This window comes from Metopolophium dirhodum, chromosome 6, assembly GCF_019925205.1.
Source record: "Metopolophium dirhodum isolate CAU chromosome 6, ASM1992520v1, whole genome shotgun sequence".
Lineage (NCBI taxonomy): Eukaryota > Metazoa > Arthropoda > Insecta > Hemiptera > Aphididae > Metopolophium > Metopolophium dirhodum.
The window spans coordinates 1,393,984-1,418,222 of NC_083565.1; the positions used below are offsets into that span (position 1 = coordinate 1,393,984).

The 24,239-nt window shown below is 27.4% G+C and overlaps 1 protein-coding gene across 3 annotated transcripts; it reads right to left on the reverse strand.

Moving 5' to 3' along the window:
* Positions 1-1,032: 1,032 nt before the first annotated feature.
* On the reverse strand, positions 1,033-21,890 carry LOC132947015 (phospholipid-transporting ATPase ABCA3-like). Of its 3 annotated transcripts, XM_061017191.1 has the most exons (23): positions 21,410-21,890; positions 16,124-17,766; positions 15,875-16,029; positions 15,648-15,803; positions 15,491-15,562; positions 13,884-14,022; positions 13,569-13,818; positions 12,440-12,754; positions 12,301-12,360; positions 11,862-11,926; positions 10,439-10,551; positions 7,936-8,170; positions 7,297-7,520; positions 6,958-7,240; positions 6,305-6,430; positions 6,011-6,226; positions 5,674-5,940; positions 5,370-5,611; positions 5,163-5,310; positions 3,511-3,721; positions 3,222-3,438; positions 1,693-1,878; positions 1,033-1,612 (listed from the first exon to the last, which is right to left on the reverse strand). In XM_061017191.1, the coding sequence occupies exons 2-22, from the start codon at positions 17,751-17,753 to the stop codon at positions 1,699-1,701; spliced, it is 5,304 nt and encodes a 1,767-aa protein (XP_060873174.1). In that variant the 5' UTR covers positions 17,754-17,766; positions 21,410-21,890; the 3' UTR covers positions 1,033-1,612; positions 1,693-1,698. The 3 variants fall into 3 exon arrangements, with proteins under 3 accessions (XP_060873174.1, XP_060873173.1, XP_060873175.1); XM_061017190.1 differs by having other exon boundaries at positions 1,034-1,878; XM_061017192.1 differs by lacking the exon at positions 12,301-12,360 and having other exon boundaries at positions 1,035-1,878; positions 21,410-21,889.
* Positions 21,891-24,239: the final 2,349 nt, after the last annotated feature.

Sequence of the window (24,239 nt, forward strand, 5' to 3'; positions counted from 1 at the left end):
AATCCTCGGGGTGGTTTTGGAATGTTGGTTCTGTTTGTGAAAATCTTGCAGTGGTCCAGAACATTTTGGGACAAATCTGAAAATCTGTGGTCAGTAGTTCTGAAAATGGTTTCTACTACATACGTCCACGTGTTGTGCATAAAAATAATTTTCTGCGGTTGGTTGGGATACATGGTAAGCGTACCAGTGTTTATACGTTCTTCCCACACAATTAACCATGATACCATGAAGTTGGATCTATGGACCTAGTCCAACCACAGCTGTTTATTCTGGGGTTCAACTATTTCATCTTCTTGTACACGGCTCTATATTGAATATAATATAATCACAGAACAATAAGGTAACTAATATGTTACCAATCCATCTGACCCATGTGGCGATGTTAACCGATGGGAAACGTTTTGGAGATCGTTCATAGCGAACAGATCTGGTCAATAAATGCACTTACACGTGAACGTATTATAGTGGGAAGTGGAAACCCAATGGTCAACCAGATATTCAGAACCACCATTCAAATACTTTGGACGATTCTGAAATTCTTTGGACAGTTATGGAAAGCTGTTATTGTCATTTGTCTGTATTATAGACATATTAATAAAATATAATATAACTTATAATATTTAATGTTTATGATCAGTGTCAACTATCGTTACTGTACTGTTGAAGCTATGATAAGTCATCAAAACTTTTAAAAATATGCTTGTTCTACTTTGCTATACCAGCTCTAAACACATTTATCTAAAGAATATTAAGTCATTCATATTCAATTATGAATGCACAATGGACTGATGATAGAAATAGGTTTTCACCCATTTATGTAAAACACAATTGTTGATGAAACAACATAATTGTTTTCATCACAATTTAATTTTGTCTGAATGGTTTGCTTTCGTGATAGAAGAAATTTTAATTTCTCAGTAAAATAACAAAGACAAATAGTTAAACTAGTAAGCAATTGACATCTTACATAAAATATATATATATGAATTTAGTTAAAGAAAAAAAAAATTGTATCTATAAAAATATTTATTGATAGCTAATATAATATAAGTTTTTTTAATAGCTTGAATATCACATAGTGCAAAATTAAAAATATAGACAAATAACAATTTAACTTTACTTTATCGTGATGGATAAAGAGTTCATCAATTTTTAATGCTTAAAAATAAAAATTAGACATCTTGAATAAAATATTCAAGCTACCACATTGAATTTGGTAACAAAAAATGTGCAAAGCATAAAAACAATTAAAACAATTTTTTATGTAATATTTTTTTAAGATTATTATAAATATAATTTGAAACTTAAGTAAATAGTAAAATATACTAAAAATGTATAAGTTAGCAGGATAAAGGTTAAATAAAAAGCTTTAGTAGGTAATGAAAATAATTTTTGAATCACTATTACTCACATTTGATAACATGATTATTGATCATATAATGTAGTTTATCACTAGCCTCTTAGAATGTTCAATTAATTTGGTTACAATAAACAAGTATTGTTAAGCTAATTTAAATACTTTAATAATAATAGTAAAAATAACAATTTTAAGATTTAAATTCAAGTTTTAAATCAGGTTTTTTTTTAATAGTTGAGGAACTGTGTGTAAATACTAAAAAAAATTAAATTAATAAGATAGTCACACAAAGTAAATTTCTAAGTAAAAAATATGTAAAAGTAATAAATAATTACAATATTTTAAGCTGTTGTATTTAAAACAGCCTGTTTTTTTGCAAATGCAATGAAGACTTGTTCAAGAGTTGTATCACTAACAGTATAGTCTTCAATTATAGTATAATTTTCTTTAATTGCTTTCATCTGACCAAATATCTCAGACAATGGTATATTTGGATTCGTAATGTGATAATGCAATAAACCCTGCAATATAAATAACAATTTAAATCAATAAAAATTTTTCTTCAATAATTATGGTTTAATTTATCTACTACACGAGATACAAATACTGCTTGTCCATATAATATTTTTATTCATTATACAAAAATCTACTATCTATAATTATGTTTCATTCCGATATTGTTTAGAAAGGTGTCATAATAAACTAGAACTAAGGTTCCAAACTTTTAAGCCAGTGGTGTTAACGCTACGAGGAATATAAATAAAAACAGAGTTCTCATTGATAACCAATTTAAAGCTTGTTAAAATTGTAAAATTTTTTACAAGATTTGTTTATTATCTCAATTTTTATTTAAACAACATAATTAAGAACTTAAGTTCAATGCGTCCTGTAGAAATATAAAAAAATAAGTTGTAATTTAAATGAAATCCGACCATTCTACAAGATGTGAGACTACAGGCACATAGCCAGACATTATTCCATAAGGGGGCCAAAATTTTTTTGCCCCTCTCGGCTTTTTGTACCCCCTACAACAATTATAAAGAATTATAAAATCTTTAAAATAAACCATATTTTAACAATGTACCTATAGTCAATATTGGTTAAGATGAGGACGCTACACCTGCATAAATAACCTGATTAAATAGTGTTTTCTAGATTTCAATCTATTATTAGACATGTTATTGAGTTATCTCAAATTGACAAATATTTATAAAATAAATCTTGGAATTTAATTTCAATTTAGGATTGTTAGTACCTATAATATACATCCGGGATTCAGGACAATTAAACACAATAATATATAAAATAATTTAAAAATAAAATTGAGGGGGCCAGTTTGGGGCTACTAACTTTTCTCAGGGGGCCTGATCCCTAAGGCCCCCTCCCTTGGTGACTTGCCGCGAGAGAGTAAAACGTGTTTTAAGCAAAAAATCACGTTTTTCGTTTTTGGTCGGTGATGTTATTGACATGTGCGTGAATGCAGTGAGTTCTTAGATAGCCCAGTACCCACCAATATACAATCAGTGGCGAATTTACAGGGGGGTCTAAAGGGTAGACCCCCTTCCCCCAGACACTATAAATATTTATGTTATATTATATTATATACTAGTATTACCTATTTCAAATATACTGAAATAATATATATTGTTTAAGATTTATTTTTCAAATTTTTAATTTTTCAACAATTGTACATTTATAAAAATATCCCCCCCCCCCTAGAAAAATGTTAAAAATCCACCACTGATACAATCACACTCACACCGGCTTCAGAACCATTGCTCTAAGACACTGCAGTTTACAGTTTATGAACTGCTAGACTAGAATGTAGTTACTTTAATTAAATAAAAAAATAGCTTAATCTCACCTTATGTTCGTCTTTTAAATTAATGTCTGGAGAAAACTGACGTTCTATATCAGATTTTAGTTCAGTAACATTGGAATTTTCAATATAACGTAGTTTTACCATTATGGTAAACCCTTGTCCATAGCGATTTTTTAAATATTGTATATTACCAATACATTTCATAACACCGTCCACCATTATTGTTAAACGGTTGCAAAGTGCTTCACATTCATCCATACTAAGTATTTAAGCAAATCAAATAATTATAACTCAATATAAATATTGTATATACATTACACATTGTTTTTACCTATGTGATGTAAGTACAACGGCTTGTCCACCTCTTTGACTAGCAGCTAATAATTGCCATAAATTACGTCTTGCCACAGGGTCTACTCCACTAGTGGGTTCATCCAAAAACACAACTGGAGGATCTCCAATCAATGCCATTGCAGTATTTAATTTTCTCTTATTACCACCACTATATTTTCCGCAGACTCGATCTTTATATTCTTCAAGACCTATAACAATCATGATAATAATGAAAATGCAGACATTTTGAAGTCTTAAAGATAAATAGTTTATTATTTGGTATGATCTTTTAGAAAAAAAAATTTGATTTATTATTAATATTTCATGTTTGCAAGCACAAATAATAAAATATAAGTAACATTGCTTCTAAAAATGTAATGTCTTGCACATCAAGTGTGAACAAGGGTAACACACTAGAATGTACAGACCTCCTAACTATTAATTTTTATCTTTAAAAAGGTTCACTTAAAACTAACAGAATTATAATATATAAAAAAAATAATAAATCATTCAATAAAAGGCTGTCATATAGTATGCAGTCTACCGGCAAACGCGTTCTAACAGCCGCTGTAAGATAAGGTCTACCTGCGACCGGCCAGTTTTTACACAGGCCTAAGTTTATCTTTAACAGATACAGTTTAATCTTTTTCTTCGGTGAATACTTTATCTTTATGGCACAGATATCAATACTTCAACATTTTGTAAAAGTATGGGCTCAATAGCTCAGTATGTTACTTATTGCGCGACGCCACAATTTATAACTGGTGTTCTACTGGACTCAAGGTTTATCCAATAAAACACAGCATGTGACTAGATGAATTTGTGTCGGGATATACCAGTAAAAATGATTAAAAAACGTAATAAATTTGGAGGACCTGATATTATCATACAAGTCGACAAATGTTTGTTAAGAGGATCCAGAAAAAATCATATTATACACTATGATGGGTGGCGAACGTATAATGGGATCGCTCAATATGGTTGATCCACTTACACAGATCGAAAGTTTATAGAGACCATTACGCTTAAAAGTAGTTTGCGCTACAAGTCCTTCCAAGGTAAAATTATTATAAGTTATGTATAATAAATTTAACGTAATAAAAATGATACAATAATACATATTGCATCAGATATCTGATGGAAACATGGAGGCGAGGAATAAATAAATCGGATTAATTTAATGCATTTTTGAGAGATATGGTAAAAGTTTTTGTAATTCAAACACATTCAAAACAACACAATATTCATCATTCTTGACAATAATTATACTATAATATTATGACATAATTTTTAATTTATTTATGTGCATTAGACCGCATACTACTCTTAAATTCACTGGTAGACCACATACTATATGACAGCCCAATAAAAATCAATATGTAAGGAAATGGAAATTAATGAAAATTACAATGTAGATATTTTTTTATGGCCAATTATAGCATACAATTATACAATATATTTATCCATTTAATTTTATATTTTTTTTTAAATAGTATCTTATTTATTATTGATATTAGATTTGATAAGTCTATTGAGTATTATTATTATATAAATACAGTTTTTAATTTTAATAAATAAACATTACAATTTATAGGTAACTGTTGACAAATATATTTTCTAAAAATTTCTCCACTACTTTATTTTACATACCTAAAAGTTTAATCCACTTATCAACATGTTTTTTGGTGTTTGTTGGCGATATTCCTCTCAAAATTGCCATTAGTCTTAAAGTTTCTCTTCCAGTGAGTTGATCATTTATTGCATCAAATTGAGGACAATAACCAATCAAAGAAACATACTATAAAATTAATTTATATAAATATTTTTTAATAATTGTATTCTATTTTTTTTATTAACCTCATTTATATTAGAGCTGAGTTTGTACAACTTATCCGTCAGAATAGAAGCGTCACCTTTTGAAGGAAATGTATCACCAGTTAAAATTCGGAATGTAGTTGTTTTACCTGCGCCATTTACACCAAGTAAGCCAAAACATTCACCAGGGGAAACGGCAAAACTTATACCCCTAACCCCGGTGAATTTAAAACTAAACTTTTTAACCAAGTCATCAACCAGCAATAATGGCGATGATGCAGTATCTAAAATATAAACATGTACAGTTAAATATATTAGTGATTTGTTTATAAACATTTTTAATTACTTGAACAAGTTTTAGCTGCATCAACTTTGTCTCTTTCACCGCCAACATCTGGATCTTCATTCATATCTTTATAACTAACACCAGTGCCAATGATTTTGTTAAAAACAAACTGATGTAACCGATGAAATATTTTATAATCAAAAAATAATATAATAGATATATACAGTATGCTACTAAATAATAAAAATAAAGTTTCTTCTAGTATGCCATTTGGATTTTTATCGGATTTGAAAACAAAATAACTTTTTCGTTCAGAGAAAATAGCACCTAAAATGTTAAAGTATAGGATTAAAAATGATGACAGTTGACATAAAATAAAAAAAATATAAATACTTACTTTTACACATTTCATTCATTAAAGGTGATTTACATACTTTGCACATGTTGTTTTCCCACGTTATTTGCAGAAATCCTGATATACATGATGAATATGAAAAATGTGGAATAATTAAAACTATTAACCTTATTAAATTAAACGTGTTAAAGGAACTAGTTTTATTATGGTCTCTTATTATGTCTTTCAAAATATACAAGCCAGTATTTATAAAAATTCCTGTAAAAAATAAGCACGAAATTATCAATAACTGTAACGGATATAACTGCTGAACCTAAGAAACTGTATATAAAATACCTATTATAAAATTAACTGCAATGAACAATAACATGGAACTGACGAGGGTATTTTTTAAATAGCTATAAACATATGCATAGAGTATGGCACTCCATCCATAAATAAGTATTAATGTTAATAGAGCACCTGTAAAAATCATATTTAAATTATACATTAAATGAACTTAATTTTAACTTAACATTATATTATTATTAAGGGCGTTGGATGCGATGATTTTCTATCTTTGTCTGACACACGTGGAACATAGTAATAACGACCTAAGCGACTGACAGATATTAAGGTACTTCAAGTTGTTTGATTTAAAAAATGTAAAGATGTTTGAATTAGTATACATGTTTACTTTGCATCGGTCGAAGCATATTTTTAATATTTTTTTAATACATTTAATATTAAGAATTGACAAATATATATAATTTAAAATATTTATTCTTATCAAAATATTGCTACAGTTGATAAAGTACTTGGACCGATACAAAGTAAACTTGTATACCAATTCAAACATCTTTTCATTTTTTAAATTAAACAACTAGAAGTACCTTAATTTTTGTCAGTTGCTTAGGTTGTTATTCCTATGTTCAACGTGTGTTAGAAAAAGACAGAAAATCACCGCATCTAACACCTTTAAATTTAAACTTAATAGTAGATTAACTTACCAACTTCATTAGAACCAGTAAATATGTCGTTTTTATCCAATAAATACATACCGGCCAATGTTAATAAAGCAACAATTATATAACAAAAATAGTCCCAAATGAAACACGTAACCCAATACATGATTGGTGAAAGTTTAGTCATCATTTGTAAGTGTTTAATACCACTAACTCTTTCATGTAATGGTAACGCTATAAAATATCCTATTAAATACAGTAATCCAGGCGTGAAAGTAGTTATCCAGAGAAATACAAGTGCTATCCCAAGTCTTTCATCACAAACATTCTAAAAAAAAAAAAAATGAATCTCAACTGTATATTTTATTGATATAAATACCTTACTACACTATCTAAATGAATTGGTTCATTAACAGTTGAAATATGTGATTCATTATTTCCTGACAACTTTTGTAGTAGAGCATTGGAATACAGGTTTACTGCAATTGCTGGAGTATGAATAGCTATATTATTGTATAAAACAGTTGATTTTGTTTGGTTAAAGTCGCCAGCAATCATAAGATTTGTTCTGTAATTGAATACATTATCTTTGCACATTTTTAATAGATCTATAAAAAAAAATATTTTATTATTAAACACATTTTTAATTTAACAATAAAATTATGAACAATTAATTCAAATTTTGTAACTAAAATATGTTAAGGCTTTCAAGTTTTTTTTACCATAGTATGGACTTAAATATTAAAAAAAAGTCAGAAAATGATAATAGAAAAAGTGATTGAGAACTGTCAACTGGCATATGTTATAAAATAATGATCATATTTTAAATATAACTTTAATTGTAATTATGATATAGCTGCAACTAAATTAAGTTATAATAAGTTTATAATAAGCTAAATTTACATAAAAAAAAGTTGTAAATATTTTATTTTATATGTATAGATAATGTGCTGAAGAATTAAAATTGTTTATGAAATAAATCCGATAACAAAGATTTTTAAGTCTTATTATTATTAAACTTACCATTAATTATATTGTTTTCTGACGATGTTTCTTTGACGGTAGCTTTATTTGTTTTAGAAATAGCTACAAATGTCGGTTCCAAATTTTCAAGAGAATTATCTCCAGCACGGTAATATACACTGCTATCCTTGTAGGTGCTTAATGATAAATTTAATTCATGGGAAACCACTGTTTGATTGATTAAATAATTGGTTGATTTCATAATTAACAAGCCCAACAGAATTGGTCCAATTCCCTGGAAAGAATAAGAATACAATTGCTTATTATACATTTGGTGTATTAACACATTGACTGTGCACGTCTTTTTGCAGTTTTTACCCAGTGTGTATGATAAAAGTAAAAACAAGTCTTCAAAAAAAAAAAATAAAGAAACTGCTCTTAACGTATACTTATTTAAAAACATGTGTTTCACATTATCCACGCTAAATGTAAAATAACAAAATAACATTCAGCCATGTGTAGGGAATAAGACCATTTACTTTAAATGCATATTGGATGCCAAATGGTGTCAGTACGCATTCAAACCGTCAAGTTATGGTACTTATTACCTTAACACCAAACACCTTAGTAAGGATTTTTATAGAAATTGTTTTGTGTTTATTAAGTTATATTATGAAATATAAATTTTTAACTGTACTTCAATTAATCAAACAATAGTTTATCATGGATTTTAGATTAGACCGAGCAATGAATAATTTTTTTTTTTGTTTTTGTCCAGATAATGAATCAATCTTCAACTTCAACAGAGATTCAGATAGGAAATTAGATCTAGTTGGTGCTTTAGGAGGTTCAAAGTTTAAAATTTGTCCATACCTACTTTTCTAAATATTTGGTGAAAACAAGAATAATATATAGGTAACATTAAAATTAGACAAAATTAATTTTGTTATTTTGTTGTGATTCAAAAACAAATAACCATAGATACTTGAAATGCTCACTAAATATTTATATAAGAATTTTGTAGACAGAGTATAATTTTGTTAAGCTCTTTATGAACGTTCGGAATATGAACGTGCTGGATCAAAAGTTTGGACATTTAATACAAGAGCCTGTATAAACTGTTCATGTAGCAATTTAAGAAATACCAAAAATACAAAAAGCGAGAAAATTTTGAAAAAAATCTCCAAAATTTGAACATTATTTTCTATTTAAAAATGTATTAAAATTTTCATTTTAATAACTAGGGCTTATAAACTGAATACAAAATTTCTCATTTAGTATAACATTTTTATGAAACTTCATATTTAAATGAAAATAGTATGTACTGTAGTCTGTAACTTATGTAAATAATAAGTACCTAATAATTTTAGTTAATTTGTTGTTTTTTTTTTTTTTATTATTATTTTAGTAGAATATATACAATCTGTAAATTAGATTTTTTACAATAAGAATATGAGCTATAAGTAATAATAAGTTGACATGAGTTGCTTGATAAAAGGAGTAACCCAGCGGCTACACTTTACATGTTGTAATTTAACATATTATTTGTAAGGACTTAATCAATGGTGGCTTGTGAGGTTCACATAAGATGGTGCATAAATAATTTTATAAGAAGTAGGCTGGTAAAAAAAATAAAATAATATTTAAATAAGATACATACCCAAATTAATAAACGTTAAGTATTATAAAATCAATGTTTATCAACATTTAATTTTTTAAGCTCTCTACCATGGAAAAATAAAAAAAAATTAACTTAACATCATGATCACAAAATAACATATTTTATTCTGTTTTAATATACTATTTATAGAAGTTAACTTGAGGGATATGAGAACACAGTGGCTGCAGTAAGGACCAATAGATGATAGTGCATTATCATTTTAACAATCAACATGACAATGCAGCATAATACAAATAGGTCTGGTGCACAAATTGAATGTGCTCCAAAAGTTGTTAGAGTACCATGCTAATGTGTTGAAGCATGTAGCTAATATTTGTACAAATGCACAGAGTACGATGAATTTATGAATCTGAGTTATTAAATCTGTAATAGACACACTTGTCAAGATTAAAAGCAGCAAAAACTTTTTTCTTTTTTAATAAATAATTTTTTTTTTTTTAATTGATCATTAATCCCGGAAACTATGGCCATTAGCTGTTTGTTTGTTTATTTGTAGAAGAGGATACTGTTAGTTGGTAAACACGTGTGTGCAGATTTTCAAGTGGACACCCGTAGGTATTTGCCATGCACGGGTAGGAGATGGCGACACTTGTTCTCCGGACACCGTGACTTGCACGAAGAAAAATGCCACCCGTGAACAGAGGTTTGAACCAGCGCCGGTGTGCGTCACAACCGACGCCTTAGTCCGCTCAGCCACTCCGTCCCCCCTTACATCATTTTTATCTTGTATGCTATGGGCATAATAACTAACTATAATTTAATATAGAAATCTATTCATGTTTTGGGGTATTCAAGTACTCATGTGAACCATAACACAAGCCGCCACTGGTGATACCTATTAAGTTTTTTTTAGAGCACATAAAGAACATAAAAATAACTTACAAAAAATAACGACAAAAGCCATCTTCTATATGTAAAAATGATTTTTTTTTCCAACAATACTTTAAACTGATTTTTCATTAAAATTATTCCACTTGTATACTTTGGCATCAATGCTAAAAAAATATGATAGTCAATGATTAGTATTAAGTAATATCAACTAACAAGATATAACAATATTATAAAATATAAATTATATATTGTATAATGAAGAAATTAAATATAATGCAAATATAAAAGTTAAAATTTGAAATAATACAACAGTTTTATAATCATCACTCTTTTATATTTTTGTGGGTTTGTCTGCTTGGAATTGTATTTTTAGAATAAACTACAATTAATGTATTTCATAAATTTTTTTTTTTTAATATTACCTTATAGTTTTAAAGAATATATAATGTTCTAAATCAACTATCAATACTTATTAGTATATGAAGAAAATATATTTTAAAAATTACGTTACAAAGTATAATACTAACAGGACGTATCTTGTATAGAAATAAATTTCTTGCGATTGAGTAACAAGTTATTGTAGGTTTTAAAAGTGTTTGAAATACCTATACTAAATAGTTAAATAATTAAACAAAATGATTATTACTAAAATTATATGATATATTCACTATACGTATGGAAAACTGATTAGTAATCAGTGATTACAATATATTATCATGTTTGTGTAAACACCTAACGTGGATATGTCCAACTATGAATCGAGAATGAGGAAATATCATACAGGGATTAGTCCATGAATCAAACTATTGTAATAGATAGTTGACTCAATGTTTTATCTAAAACTATCAATACAATATAATTATCATATAATATACAGTGACTCGCCAAGCATGCTTGACCCTTTTTTCTTCAATAATGTAATTATTCAAAATCTGTTTTGTTGAATTATTAAATATAGGTATATAAATACCATACTTTTTAATTCTAGAGATATTTTGTATTACTTGAGGAGATATCATGTGAAGATGAAAATATTTTTAAGAACAACTATCTATATTATAAACATTTTAATAACTGAGAAATTAGGTATATCAACATAATCAATAAAAGTGTACTAAATAATTTACAATAAATAAGGAAGGTTCTCATTTGAAAAAAAAGTTTGTAACACGACTGGAAACTCCTTAAAAAGTAAAAATCTCAACAATTTGAAAAAATGGTCTTCGAATATACTTTAAATTCCAAAAATCAGAATTTGAATAAATTAATTGTTGAAGGTTAAAATGGGGGTGGTGAGCATACTCGGTGAATCATAATGTATAAATAAAATATTAGTGGACTACAGAATTTAACAATTTTTTTAATTTGAAGAAGTTTAAAGAGTGAAATTAAAGGATAAGCTTTTATTTACTTACCAACCATATGCTTAATTTTGTTATAGAATTTTATAAAAATAATAAATTAAAATATTTACTTTGTGTGACGTCATTATTAGATGGTTGTTTTGGTTCATCTCCATAATCTCCAGCTGTGATTGAACTAAAATTTAAAATAATTATATGTATAAAATAGATATATTTCTTAATAATTATAAACATCTCATGTGATATATATAAATACAATATCTACAGTAAATTTATGTATGAAAATATTTATAAACATGTGTAGATGATATGTACAATGACAATGATTTAAATTTTTATTACAGATTAACAAAAACTAAAACACCACAAATTATTGTGAAAAATTGTGAAAAATTGCTTAAATTTACTAAACAAAATTGAACCGTTTAATACAATAAATATTAACACGTGATTTATGAACAAGAACAACCAACAGCCACAGTTAACACAATAATGCAATAAAGGACAAATGACAGGTTAGGAAATTACAAGCATGTATGAACTTCTCACCGTTGGTTATTGTTGTAACTAAAACCATTATTCAATGTTGAGTTCTTTTTATTGTCTATCCTACATTAAAGTTTATATATTTGATAGGAATATAAATTAATATGAAGTTTTATGTGATAAAATAAATAAAAAAAATTACTTTGGATAGATGTCGCCTGTAGTTGGATTAGTTATTTTAACACTTTTTAGGTGAAAATTTTGTTTTTGAAATTCGAGGGCAGAATATAGGGCACCAAATTGATTTCTTTTTCTAGCTGGTAGATTAAATATAATTTGCGCTTCCATATCTCCCATCAAAATACATTCAGGTACATACTGTTGAATTACATTGGTCACTTGATTAATATTACAATCATCTTCCTTGGTTATGATCAACTGATAACTACCAGAATCTACTGGTGTGTTTATAGATGCAACATCATCATTATCATCATCTGATATTTTTTTTTCAGCTCTAAAGTAAATGAAAATTTTTTTTAAAAAAAATAGGAAGTCAAAAAGTATAACTTCTTAATTAATTCTTATTCCTGTCACAAACTATATTAAATTATATTTCTTTAAGTGCATTTCTTACACAATTTTTATTTTATGTAAAACTAGCTGTCCCGCTGGAAATTCTTGTGCCAAAGATTTACTTTTTTTTTATTATAAATTTATTAGAAAAAAATTGACATTATGCTGAGTTAACCTTAGGTATTTTGTTGAGTTTGAAAGTCAAACCTATACTCTATCCAGAATAAGAATGCACCGGGCGGCGAATGAAATGTTAGGTTTGAGTTCGACATCACACTCAATTTTTCGGATCAACATATAGTTAAAAAGTTTGATTCAAGACCATATTTTTGATTTAGACTCACGTATACTTTCATACTTTAAATTATCAATAAGCATGGAATAAATTTGTATTCAATGTTTCAATAATATTAAAAACTCGTAGGTATAAATTCAAATTCAAATAAAAATGAAAATATTAATATTGAACATCAATGGTCTGGAAAATTAGAAATAGATATAAACCAAATACCAAATGATAATCCGAAAATAAAATAATTTAAATAATCACTAAACATCAAGTAAACTGTTATAATGTACTAATGTAGAATGAATGTCCAGAGAACAATGATACAGTGGAAAAGGTATCATACAATTCAAAACCTATAACTAAATTAATACATATGATTGATTAACTGTAGTTTTCATTCAATCTAGAATAATATTAATATTTACAAAAGTAAAATGCACAATTTGTCTAATAAAAAAAAGATTACTTCAGAAAAACTTCTTCCATTGTTGTACAAGATATACCCATTCCTTTTATAGAGAATTTTTCTCTATTAAGTTCTAGTATTCTAAATACATCTGGAAATTGATCAGTGTTTTCATTTGGTAAATTAATAACAACTTGAGCGGTTAATGAGCTTTGAACTTCTGCTCCTGGTATAATTTGTTTAATTGCTTCTATAATTCTAGACTCATCACATGGTTCTTCTTTTACAATAGTCAAATTATAACCAGTTCCTGTTAATTTTTATGAAATATATGATTATTTTGTAATGTTCAAATTGATTCATTTATTTTCTTACCATAAGCTTTTTTTAAAAATAATGAAGAGCCATAACATATAACTTTTCCATGGTCCATGATAGCAATTCTATCACCAAGGACATCAGCTTCTTCCATAAAATGTGTCGTTATCAAAATAGTTCTTGTTCCTCTAAAAGACTAGTAAAAATAGAAAAACATTGATGTTAAAAATATATTTTAAATAAAATTTGTTATGGAATAATAATAGTTTGAATTTACAAAGTTCAGACATCTTGAAAATATGCATAAATACAAAATTAAAATGATGAACAATAAAAATAAAGAGATACATTTAAAATAAATAGTTATGTTTGGGGATGAGGATTTAAAGCTCTAAACAAATCATAAAATATGTAATTAAAAACCTTGCACTAAATAATAGGTACTTTTTTAAAAGTTATTATAAGCATTGTTTACCTTTGAAAAAATTTGCCACAAGTCGTTTCTTGTTTGTCATAGAATGAAAATAAATATAGAATAATACACCCTTGTATGCTACCAGCCTGCAGCTTAATAGTGTATAAAATAAAACTTAATATCATTGCAAATTATTCAGAAAAACAAATATTTTTCTTTTAAATTTTTTTTTAGAAATAGAAAGTTTATTCAAAAATTAATAGATAGGACTAATTTTTAGAATTTGGTTAAGAAAAACTGGTATTGAATGCAGATAAGTAATGACTTATACTGGTGAAATTGGGATGAATAGCAATCTTATACTCTAGTAATGTTAAATTTAAAGAAAATTTTAACATTGTTTAACCCATTCACTGTTCAAGACGCACTATTATGTCCAAAACATTTAAAACATTCACTGATCCGGACGTACCTACTCCATTACATTCCTTTATTTTATAATATTATTTGTGTTAACCGTACAATTTTAGGAAACTCTGGCTCCCATTATTTTAAGCTAAAATAATTAGATCATTTAGATCTCAAAATTAAAATTTGATAAATATATATTATATAGGTATTAAAAATGAAATGTAATTAAAAATATTTTATTTTATGTAGCATAGATAGGTTGCAGAACATAATAGTGTAGCAGTGAAAAGGTCAATTAAAATTATCTTGAAGGATAATATTTGTCAACATTTATTTTTACATTATCCAGGGGTATTTATATTGAACAATACAAACAATAACACAGGCAAAAAAACATAAAATCAGATGATAAAGATCATGTTAAACATGAAAAAGTTGCAGTAAAAAAATTTTTTATTCCTTTTTATTATTAAATAAAAGTACCTGTTTGAAAATTAAATTAATTAATTTTAATCAAAGTTTAATTTTGTATAAAACTTTGAACTATTGGTAAATTTCAAATTTTCTATCAAGAGCAGTTATTTATATATTAATGCAATTTTTTACTTTATCAAATGAAAAAATAGTTTTATATTCGTTTGGTTATTTTTTAAGAACAAATTATATATTCTAAGGCAGAATTAAAAGTTAAAAAAAATTGTTTAATGTCCTAGTTCTAGACTTTGTTACGAGTGTGTAACATTTACTCATATAAACTGTGTGATATTTAGTTAATATAATTTTTATGTAGGTAATTACATTTACTGCTGAAATTAAAAGCTGATTAAATTATACATACCAAGAGTAAATCCCACATTTCTCTTCGGGATTCAGGATCCATTCCAGAAGTTGGTTCATCTAATATTAGTATCTGAAAAACAAAGAATGAATGTTATTTTTAGGGATTTGTAAATTAAAAATATAACATAGTAAAACTATTGAAATTAAAAGCTTACTTGAGGATTCCCAACTAACGCAATTGCAAGAGACAACTTACGTTTCATTCCTCCAGAAAGATTGCTTACTAGTTCATCTTTCTTTTGCAATATATTTAAAAGTTTAAGTAAATGTAAACCTTCTGATTTTGCATTTCTCATTGGCAAACCTTTCAGCTTAATTAAATTATAAAAATATTATTATATCCTTCAAATATTATAAAGTAAACTTAATAGTTAATACATACCATTCCAAAAAATATTAAATGATCCAGAGTAGTCAAATAAGAGAAAAGTAAATTATGTTGAGGACATAAACCGAGATTTTGTCTAAAATCATCAATGTTACTAAATACATTCTTTCCATTAACATTTATGGTACCATATGTTGGAGAAAATAATCCTTTAATAAAACAATTCAATTAATATATTTATAATTATAATATAATGTATAAATAATATAATTTATAATAATATCTATAAAATATAAAAACTACCTGTTATAATTGACATTGTAGTTGTTTTTCCAGCACCATTATGACCTAAAAGAGCAGTAATTTGCCCTTTATATAGGTCCAAATTTACTCCATTAACTGCATAAAAATTTCCAAAACGTTTATGTAAATTTTGTACACTAATTCCAACTTCATAATTATTTGGAGGTTTTTCAAAAAGCCTACTACTGCTTTTACTGATTGGAACCATAACATTATTTTCAGTCTTATTTTTTGACCATTTACACAAGAAATTTAATGGTTTTGCAACACCAAATTGTCCGGGCATGACCGAGTCAATGTACCAAGCAAAAAATCCATATAAGAAACAATCAACAACAAACATCAGTAAAATAAAACCAACAGAAAAACTGTTACCGCCTTTTCCAGCAGTAAATAGAGTGGAGAATTGAAGACCTTTTCCTTGAGTTTCAAGTGACGATATAGCTACATAAGCTCTTGATACTGCAAAGTTAGGAAATAATGTGAATAGTGTTTGAACTAGAATGCTTGTAGAAGGTTTCACAAAATTTTTGGGTAAAGTGTAAGAGAGACACCAAACACTACTACCAACAATTAATGCAACTAATGGTCGATTGAATAAACTACTAATTGCAAAGCAAAAAAAAACTCCAGCGATCATATACATCATTAAAAAAATCCATAAAAGTAATGGATTTGTGTAATTTAACAACTTTGGTTGACCAGTAGATACTTCAAAACAAGTAATATAAGTAATAACTGTGATTGATATGGCATATACAAAAAAGTTGTGTAATATCCATCCTGTCCATATCATCCATCGTTTAAGACCCATAATTGTCATTAATTCTTTTACACCAGAATCTTTTTCTTCAACGACTCTCTTAATTGTATTGGAACACATTAACAAAAAACTTAAAATAGTGAATAACGGCAAGAATAAATCAAATAATGTTTGAAATGATGAATCCTTTAAGTAATTTGCATAAGGGTACGACTGAATTTCTAAATTATAATCATTTATATTAAGACTACTTTTATTATTGGTACTCAACAAAATAAAAGCTTTGTCTAAGGTTAACTGTAATGCTAAAAATCCCATATTTAGGTATTCATCACCATAATCCATAGGTCCTGGTATTTCATATGGAGGAAACAAATGATCTGTTAGCCATAATTCATTTGTGCTTCTTAACTTGTACTTTAAAACTTGAGATTTTATAGTTTCTTCAAAAACAATTCCAAATCCCATAATACCACCAATTTCACTGTCATTGAATTTGATTTTAAATTTGTTTATCATTTCTTCTTCATTAATAGCAGTTTCAATGTTATCAGGAAAAATTTCCAATTTATTTTGTACAATACTCATAATTTGTTCAGTTTCAACGGTTTGTGGAGTATATATAAAAAATCCTGATGATTGATGTCTCATAAAGTTTTTATATAAAAGATCTTCAGAAATAGGGCTTGGTATAGTTTGGTTTATAATTGTTGGTTCAGATGTTTTATCATTTCCAAATTGTGACTTTAAATAATTGATAAAAAAAAATAACAAACACGGTACTATTATTTCAATTATAGTACTCAACCAATGTCTTTTTCGTAGTTGTAAGCTTTTCCACAAAAGTACTTTTATTTTTAACCACATCTTGACTTATTTTCTGAAAAAAAAATATATATATACAATATTATATACCTAGATATATGGGAAGAATCAATAAATAATTTAATTTATTGTCAAAAATTATATAATACAAAAATTTAATACGAGATTTTTTTACCATAGATTAATTGTTCTCTTTAAAAGGATGTTTTACCCACACAGAGATATGAGACACACGGAATATTACAATTAAATATATTTGATATACATTTTTAAAGTATTTTGTATTTTAAAAATATTGATAATACAAAATAAATAATAACAAATAAAACAATTCTCACAATTAAATTTTGGTCAGTTTTAAATTATAATGAGCTTTACTTTTCTTATATAATAATATAATATACTATAGTAGGTAATAGGTACTATACTGTCAGGCACTTATTTAGGGGGAGGCAAGTGTACCCTGTTGCCCGGGACGAACATTTTTTAATCCATTTAAAGGAAGAGGAATGTAAATTTATGTTTACATATTATTATTGTTTTAATTATATCAAAAAAAAATTAATATTTTTTGATTATTATTATAATTTATAACCTTCTGAAGCAATCAAAAATAAAAATGTACAATATATTGGTTTCATCAATTAGATGGAAAATAATATTAATAAGCACAAAAGTATTTAAGGTCAACTATGAACCAAGAAAAGTGTTTAGAGTTTGCATTATTGACAATTGAATCAGAAATGACAAGTAAGTAAATCAGATTTTGAAGAAATGATCACTTTATCTTCAAATTTCCAAGGAGAAACTTATAAATGTATTTAGAATTGGGTATTATTTATATAATAAAAATTAAAGCTTAAGCTGTTTGTTGGTAAGAGCATCAATCAAGAATGGCTGGACCAATTTGGCCAATTTTTTTTTTTAAATGTTCATAATTCCAAATGATGTTTTCAACAGGTTAACCACTATGTGTACCATTTTTGGTACATGGTTGATTTGCCATTCAATGTGACCCAAAAAGTAGCGAACATGCCTTATTTGCTACGGATTTATAAATGGTAGCCAGGTTACACATAATATAATTGTAAATGTGATTGGATATTTGGATATAATAATTGTAATTTATAATTTTGATATTTAGGTAGTTTGACATTTGTTATTGTTAACACAGTGCTTGAATTGAGGGGGTACATGAGGAGATAATTCTTCTTTTAAAAAACATATTGCATACGAGTCTGCAATGAAGTACCACATTTTATGTCTTTGTTGTCCTTGCTATCATATGTAGCGCATATGACATTTTCGCGACATTTACAATATGCTCAAATGGTCGAAGTATCAAACACATCGAGCGTCGGTGCAGTTGCACCTAACTATCGCGTGATAAGCGCGTATATCGAGTTCAAATCTGGTATGAGAAAAATGATATTTTGCAATTTTTTTTCGTAACGTAACGTTTTTCGATTTCGAATCTATGTGCCAAAGCAAAGACATAATTTGTCAAAAATATTATAAGTACTCCTTGCCCTTCTAATGATATCTCAATCAATAAGTTATTTAAATATTCAGGTAGGTACATACATTTTCTTTACCCTTTTGCATCTGTCTTCTAAATTTTTCCGTATTCAAGCACTGCGTAAACTTCCTATCAAACTTTAAATTAAAAGGTATTTTATTTTTTGCAGTATTTTTAAAATACATAATTTGTATTTTCAGTGCCCAATTGCTATGTATTTTGTATTTTGAATTTGAAATACAAGAAGTAATGTATTTTGTCCATCCCTGTGGCCTGTAATCACATGAGTTACGCATAGCATACAAATAAATATGTACTTTCAACAGTTCAAATTTGATGTTTTTAGCTTAATATTATGATGAAATGACCTATTAACAAATGACAAACTTAGGTAATTATTATATACTTTCAAGTGGTATGTTAAAATTTTTGAAATTTTTAGGTGCACTGGGATATAAAAAGATTGAAAACCACTGAACTATAACCGATTTGCTACCAGAAACCACATACAGAATTGAAAATGAAGTATATTTCTGCACCAAAACTATGATAATTGGTAAAATGGTATTTTTTCATTTTTTTAAATAATTATTGTAAAACTAATACATTCATACTCAAAATCTATAATTCCGCATAGAATTTAATATTTGTATCCTAATTTAAAATTTGAATAATTTCTGACTATGATATTATGGTATTTATTCATATTTGGCTTAAGAATAAGATTTGTTTTTTATTTGAAAAGGCGGGTACTTATTAATAAAGGTACCTAATAAATGAATGGATAGGACATAACGTACTATACTAAATACATATGAGAGTATAGTCTATGATCATAATGATGGTACATTACCGAGGTGATTCTATCTACACTACTATAATATTATGCTGTGAAAACTTGCTTCTTAAAATGTAAGCACAAAAAAAGGGTGACAAATGGGTACCGCCTGCTCTGCTGTATAGTAATTGTTGAGCATATCTTTGAAATAGATGTGTTATATTTGAATTCAATAATAAATCATTGTATACAAAAAACTGAGCAGAGACATTGTGACATCCTAGCATACTTGTATTAATTATCAAATTTAATAATTAAAAAAAAAAAAAAATAAAAATTGAAAATATCTTATGAGATTAAATAGCTAAAAACAACTTGTTGGGAATCTATCTTCTATTAACATTTCATACACTTCTATTAACAGTTCCAGCATTAGTTGTGGAAAGAAAAACTTTTATGAACAGCTAACTGAAAAATAGTTTACAAAATTAGAAAAATGTCTCATGGCTATAAATAGCATACAAAGAGTCAAAATAGTTTGAACATTTTACCATGAATGGATAATGCTTACATAAATGCTTAGTGAAAATGTCAAGTGTCTACGGTTATTAATTTTTGAATTACAACGCAATATCAAAAAGTGATAGTTACTCTGCTGTACAGGGTACTAAGTAGGTATATAAGTATATTTGATGATATTATTGTTACATTTTTAAAATCCTTATAACTCGCTTCAAAATTATAACATAAAAAATTAGAATGAGTAGTTTTTCAGTTATTATAATGTTTATATTAAGCAATAAGGATAAAAATCCTTAAAAATGATTTTAAAATAGATATAAGTACGTAATAGGTATTGGATTTATTGTTTATCATAGGTTACTTGGACCATTTATACAAACTATCAATGTTAATGGATTAATTTAAACACTTAACATTTTCAAATCACCATAGCTCTTAATCTTCCAAACCCATTATCATGAAGCTATACATAAGCTTAGTACATAAAATTAAATAACTCAAATACTACTTGTTCAGATTTTATTTTGGTACGTCAACATTTTTAATATAATTATCTGTTTAATAATTTACAGAAAAAAAGAGAGTTCTCATTAGAAAAATAGAAATTTGTATCTCCACAGGATATCTCCTTAAGTAGTACAAAAAATATCAAGAATTTGAAATTGTAGTCTTTCAGTATATTTAAAAATTCAAAAACTCAGATTTTGAATAATTGCAATAATTATTGAAGAAAAAAGGAGGTGAGCATGATTGGTGAATCATCCTCTATATTATTTAAGTGTGTAGCAACTAGAAGTAATGTGTATAAATATATAATATTTAATGGTTAATTAGTAATTAATCAATAAGCTTAAATGTTAAAACGCATTAAGTACTTACCCGATGCTGAATAACGTTGACAACAATAAAGGTCTGGTGACTACTGACTATATATATTATATTTAATTTAGTTAGGTAAGTAACTTTAATTACACACAGAAGTACAGAACCGTCCAATAGTACGAATGAAACAACTATAAACTATGAAGTATGAACATAGAAACGAATATTAGTAGTAATAACTATTAACTAATAATAATTGTCGATTTACATTTTACACAGCTGCATAGTATAAATAAATAATGTATTTATAAACATATTATGAAAATCACTGAATAAAAAACTGGACGCTAGAAACCCAGAACACTACACTATTATAAGTAACAACTAAACATATTCTAATCTCGACGACAACAGTCGTCACTCACTGTCTAGTGTCTACTCGGTAGTTGTATTCGAGTCATTATATAGATAAGTATATTATCAAAAATTCGAGTAGTTGAGTCATGACCTTAGATCATATACAATGGATGGAGCTACAGCGTATGATTTTGTTGCCGACCGAATTAGGCGATCAATGTGTGCACTGCGCACGCGCAATACAACTCCTCGCATAATTATCCATAGGTACAATAGGTATCAGTAGATAAATATGCGAGAAGTCGCGTCGCGCATGCTTATATCGACCACCTAATTTGGTGACTCGTCGCTATATCGGCAACGTTTTTTGTATTGATTTAATACGCTGTGGCTCCATCCGTAGGATATGATCTAAGGTCATGACAAAATAGATAGGTATGCTCACGATTAAATATACCATATTTATACCGTATCAACTTTGTGATACGCAACACACTGGTTCTCCCACCAAAAAAATGACGTCATCCGTTCTCCGATATTAAATATTATTATTACTACTATTTCTGCTGGTGAGAACGGCTTACGTCACAACTCACAATGTTATTGTCGAAGTGCGGAAGAAGTATGCGTTCTCGACCAATGTACCTGATTGACAAACAACGGAACAATTAATTTTCCAACAAACTCAAGTCAACTCTCAAGAAGCATAAAAAAACCGGCCAAGTGCGAGTCGGACTCGCGCACGAAGGGTTCCGTACCGTACCATCATCTATAGACATGTTAGCAACACTGCTTATATTGTATATTCTAGGATTTTTAGTATTTAACCGAGTAGTGGACCACGTTGCTACATATCTCGAAACAAAAAAATATTGCTCAGGACTTTTCCTCGACATAGCTCAAGTCTTCAACACCGTCTGGCACGATGGCTTAAAAAAATCTTCTCGGCACCATATTATTTACTTCTAAAATTATACATAAATAACAGAACATTCAGAGTCAAATTAAAAACCTAATTTTCCAGCATACATGACATGATAGTCGTGTTCCTGGTCTATATATAGGAGGCCAGGGAGTAGGGGGACTCATCAAAGTATTTAACAAATGATTTAACTGTATGTAATATTAAGGCACAATTTTTCTTTACAGGGCCCAAGGTCGTTAATTATGAGGCCCCTCTAAAAAACTGATTCACAAAGACAGTGAAGATGAGGAGAGTTAAGTAAAAATTTAGTACTACGGCCGGGTACCGGGTAAGAGCTGAAGTCTTAAAAATGATATCATGTAATTGCCGGGTAACTGGATTCTGGAATATCTCTAGTATTCTCTAGTATAGTGCTCAATAGTTTTCATGTTTATAAACGATGATAAGGAAGCGTAATTTAACTACCAAACATTAATGGATTCAGACTTTCAGAGCATATATTATAAATACTGATACTTATAATCGTTTTGGTATTTGTTTCTACATACTATAGCATGATGAATGATAATTATTGAAAATAATTAACGACGTGACATAGTTGTAGAACTAATATAAGTCGATAAATATAATTTATTGTATCCACACGATTATAACGAATTCCAAAGACCTTATACTTATATTAAGGTCTATGATGAATTCCCAAAGTGCTATCACACCATGACAAAACAAATGTATTTATTAATTTATTTATTTTGTCATGGCTATCGCCATTTTTATTTAAATATCTATGGAATATTTAACCAGCGGTACTTAACATGTTTAGATTCCTATGTTAATGTTATGCAATCTTATGTGTATGTCCTATAGAAATTACCTACTTTATTGGCATATTATTAATTGTTATAGACAATGACTTATAGACTATAGTCATAAGAACTCATAACTCATGAATTATTAAACAAATATAATGAGCTCCATGCATAGACACAATATAGTATGTCTATGGCTCTATGCCTCCATCCATGATAAAATTATGCCTACTTATATTTTTAGAGGAAATTCTGCATTTTCATGTTCCTACATGAGCACTTGGCTACATATAAGCGTGTAATAAATAATATGTATTATTATTATGTATGTAAGTTATATTTAAACAAATTGAAATATAATTGTCTTTATGATATATTTTTTTTTAAATTATAAAGTTTTAACTTAAAATAAATTGTACATAGTTTATATTATGAGAATGTTTAAGAGGACGCCACACCCGCAATATAACATAGCAAAGTCATGGGGAACAGATGAAGTTTATATTAGTATAGAGATATTCGTTAAATAGAATAAATCACATACCTAAAGTTTTTAATTTAATTATTACCTATACATACATATAGGTAAATTACGGACATTTTAATTAAACTTATTTTATTGATTTTTAATCTTATATTAAAAATTTTAATCGAAATTATCTGTTAGTTTCATTTGCATATTATTTTGGAAATTGTAGTTTTTTTTATATAAAAGAAGGTATTTTCGATACCTATCTTGAATACGTCGTGTTTTCAATAATTTAGATTTTTCCGCTATCATAAGTCTAGAATGATA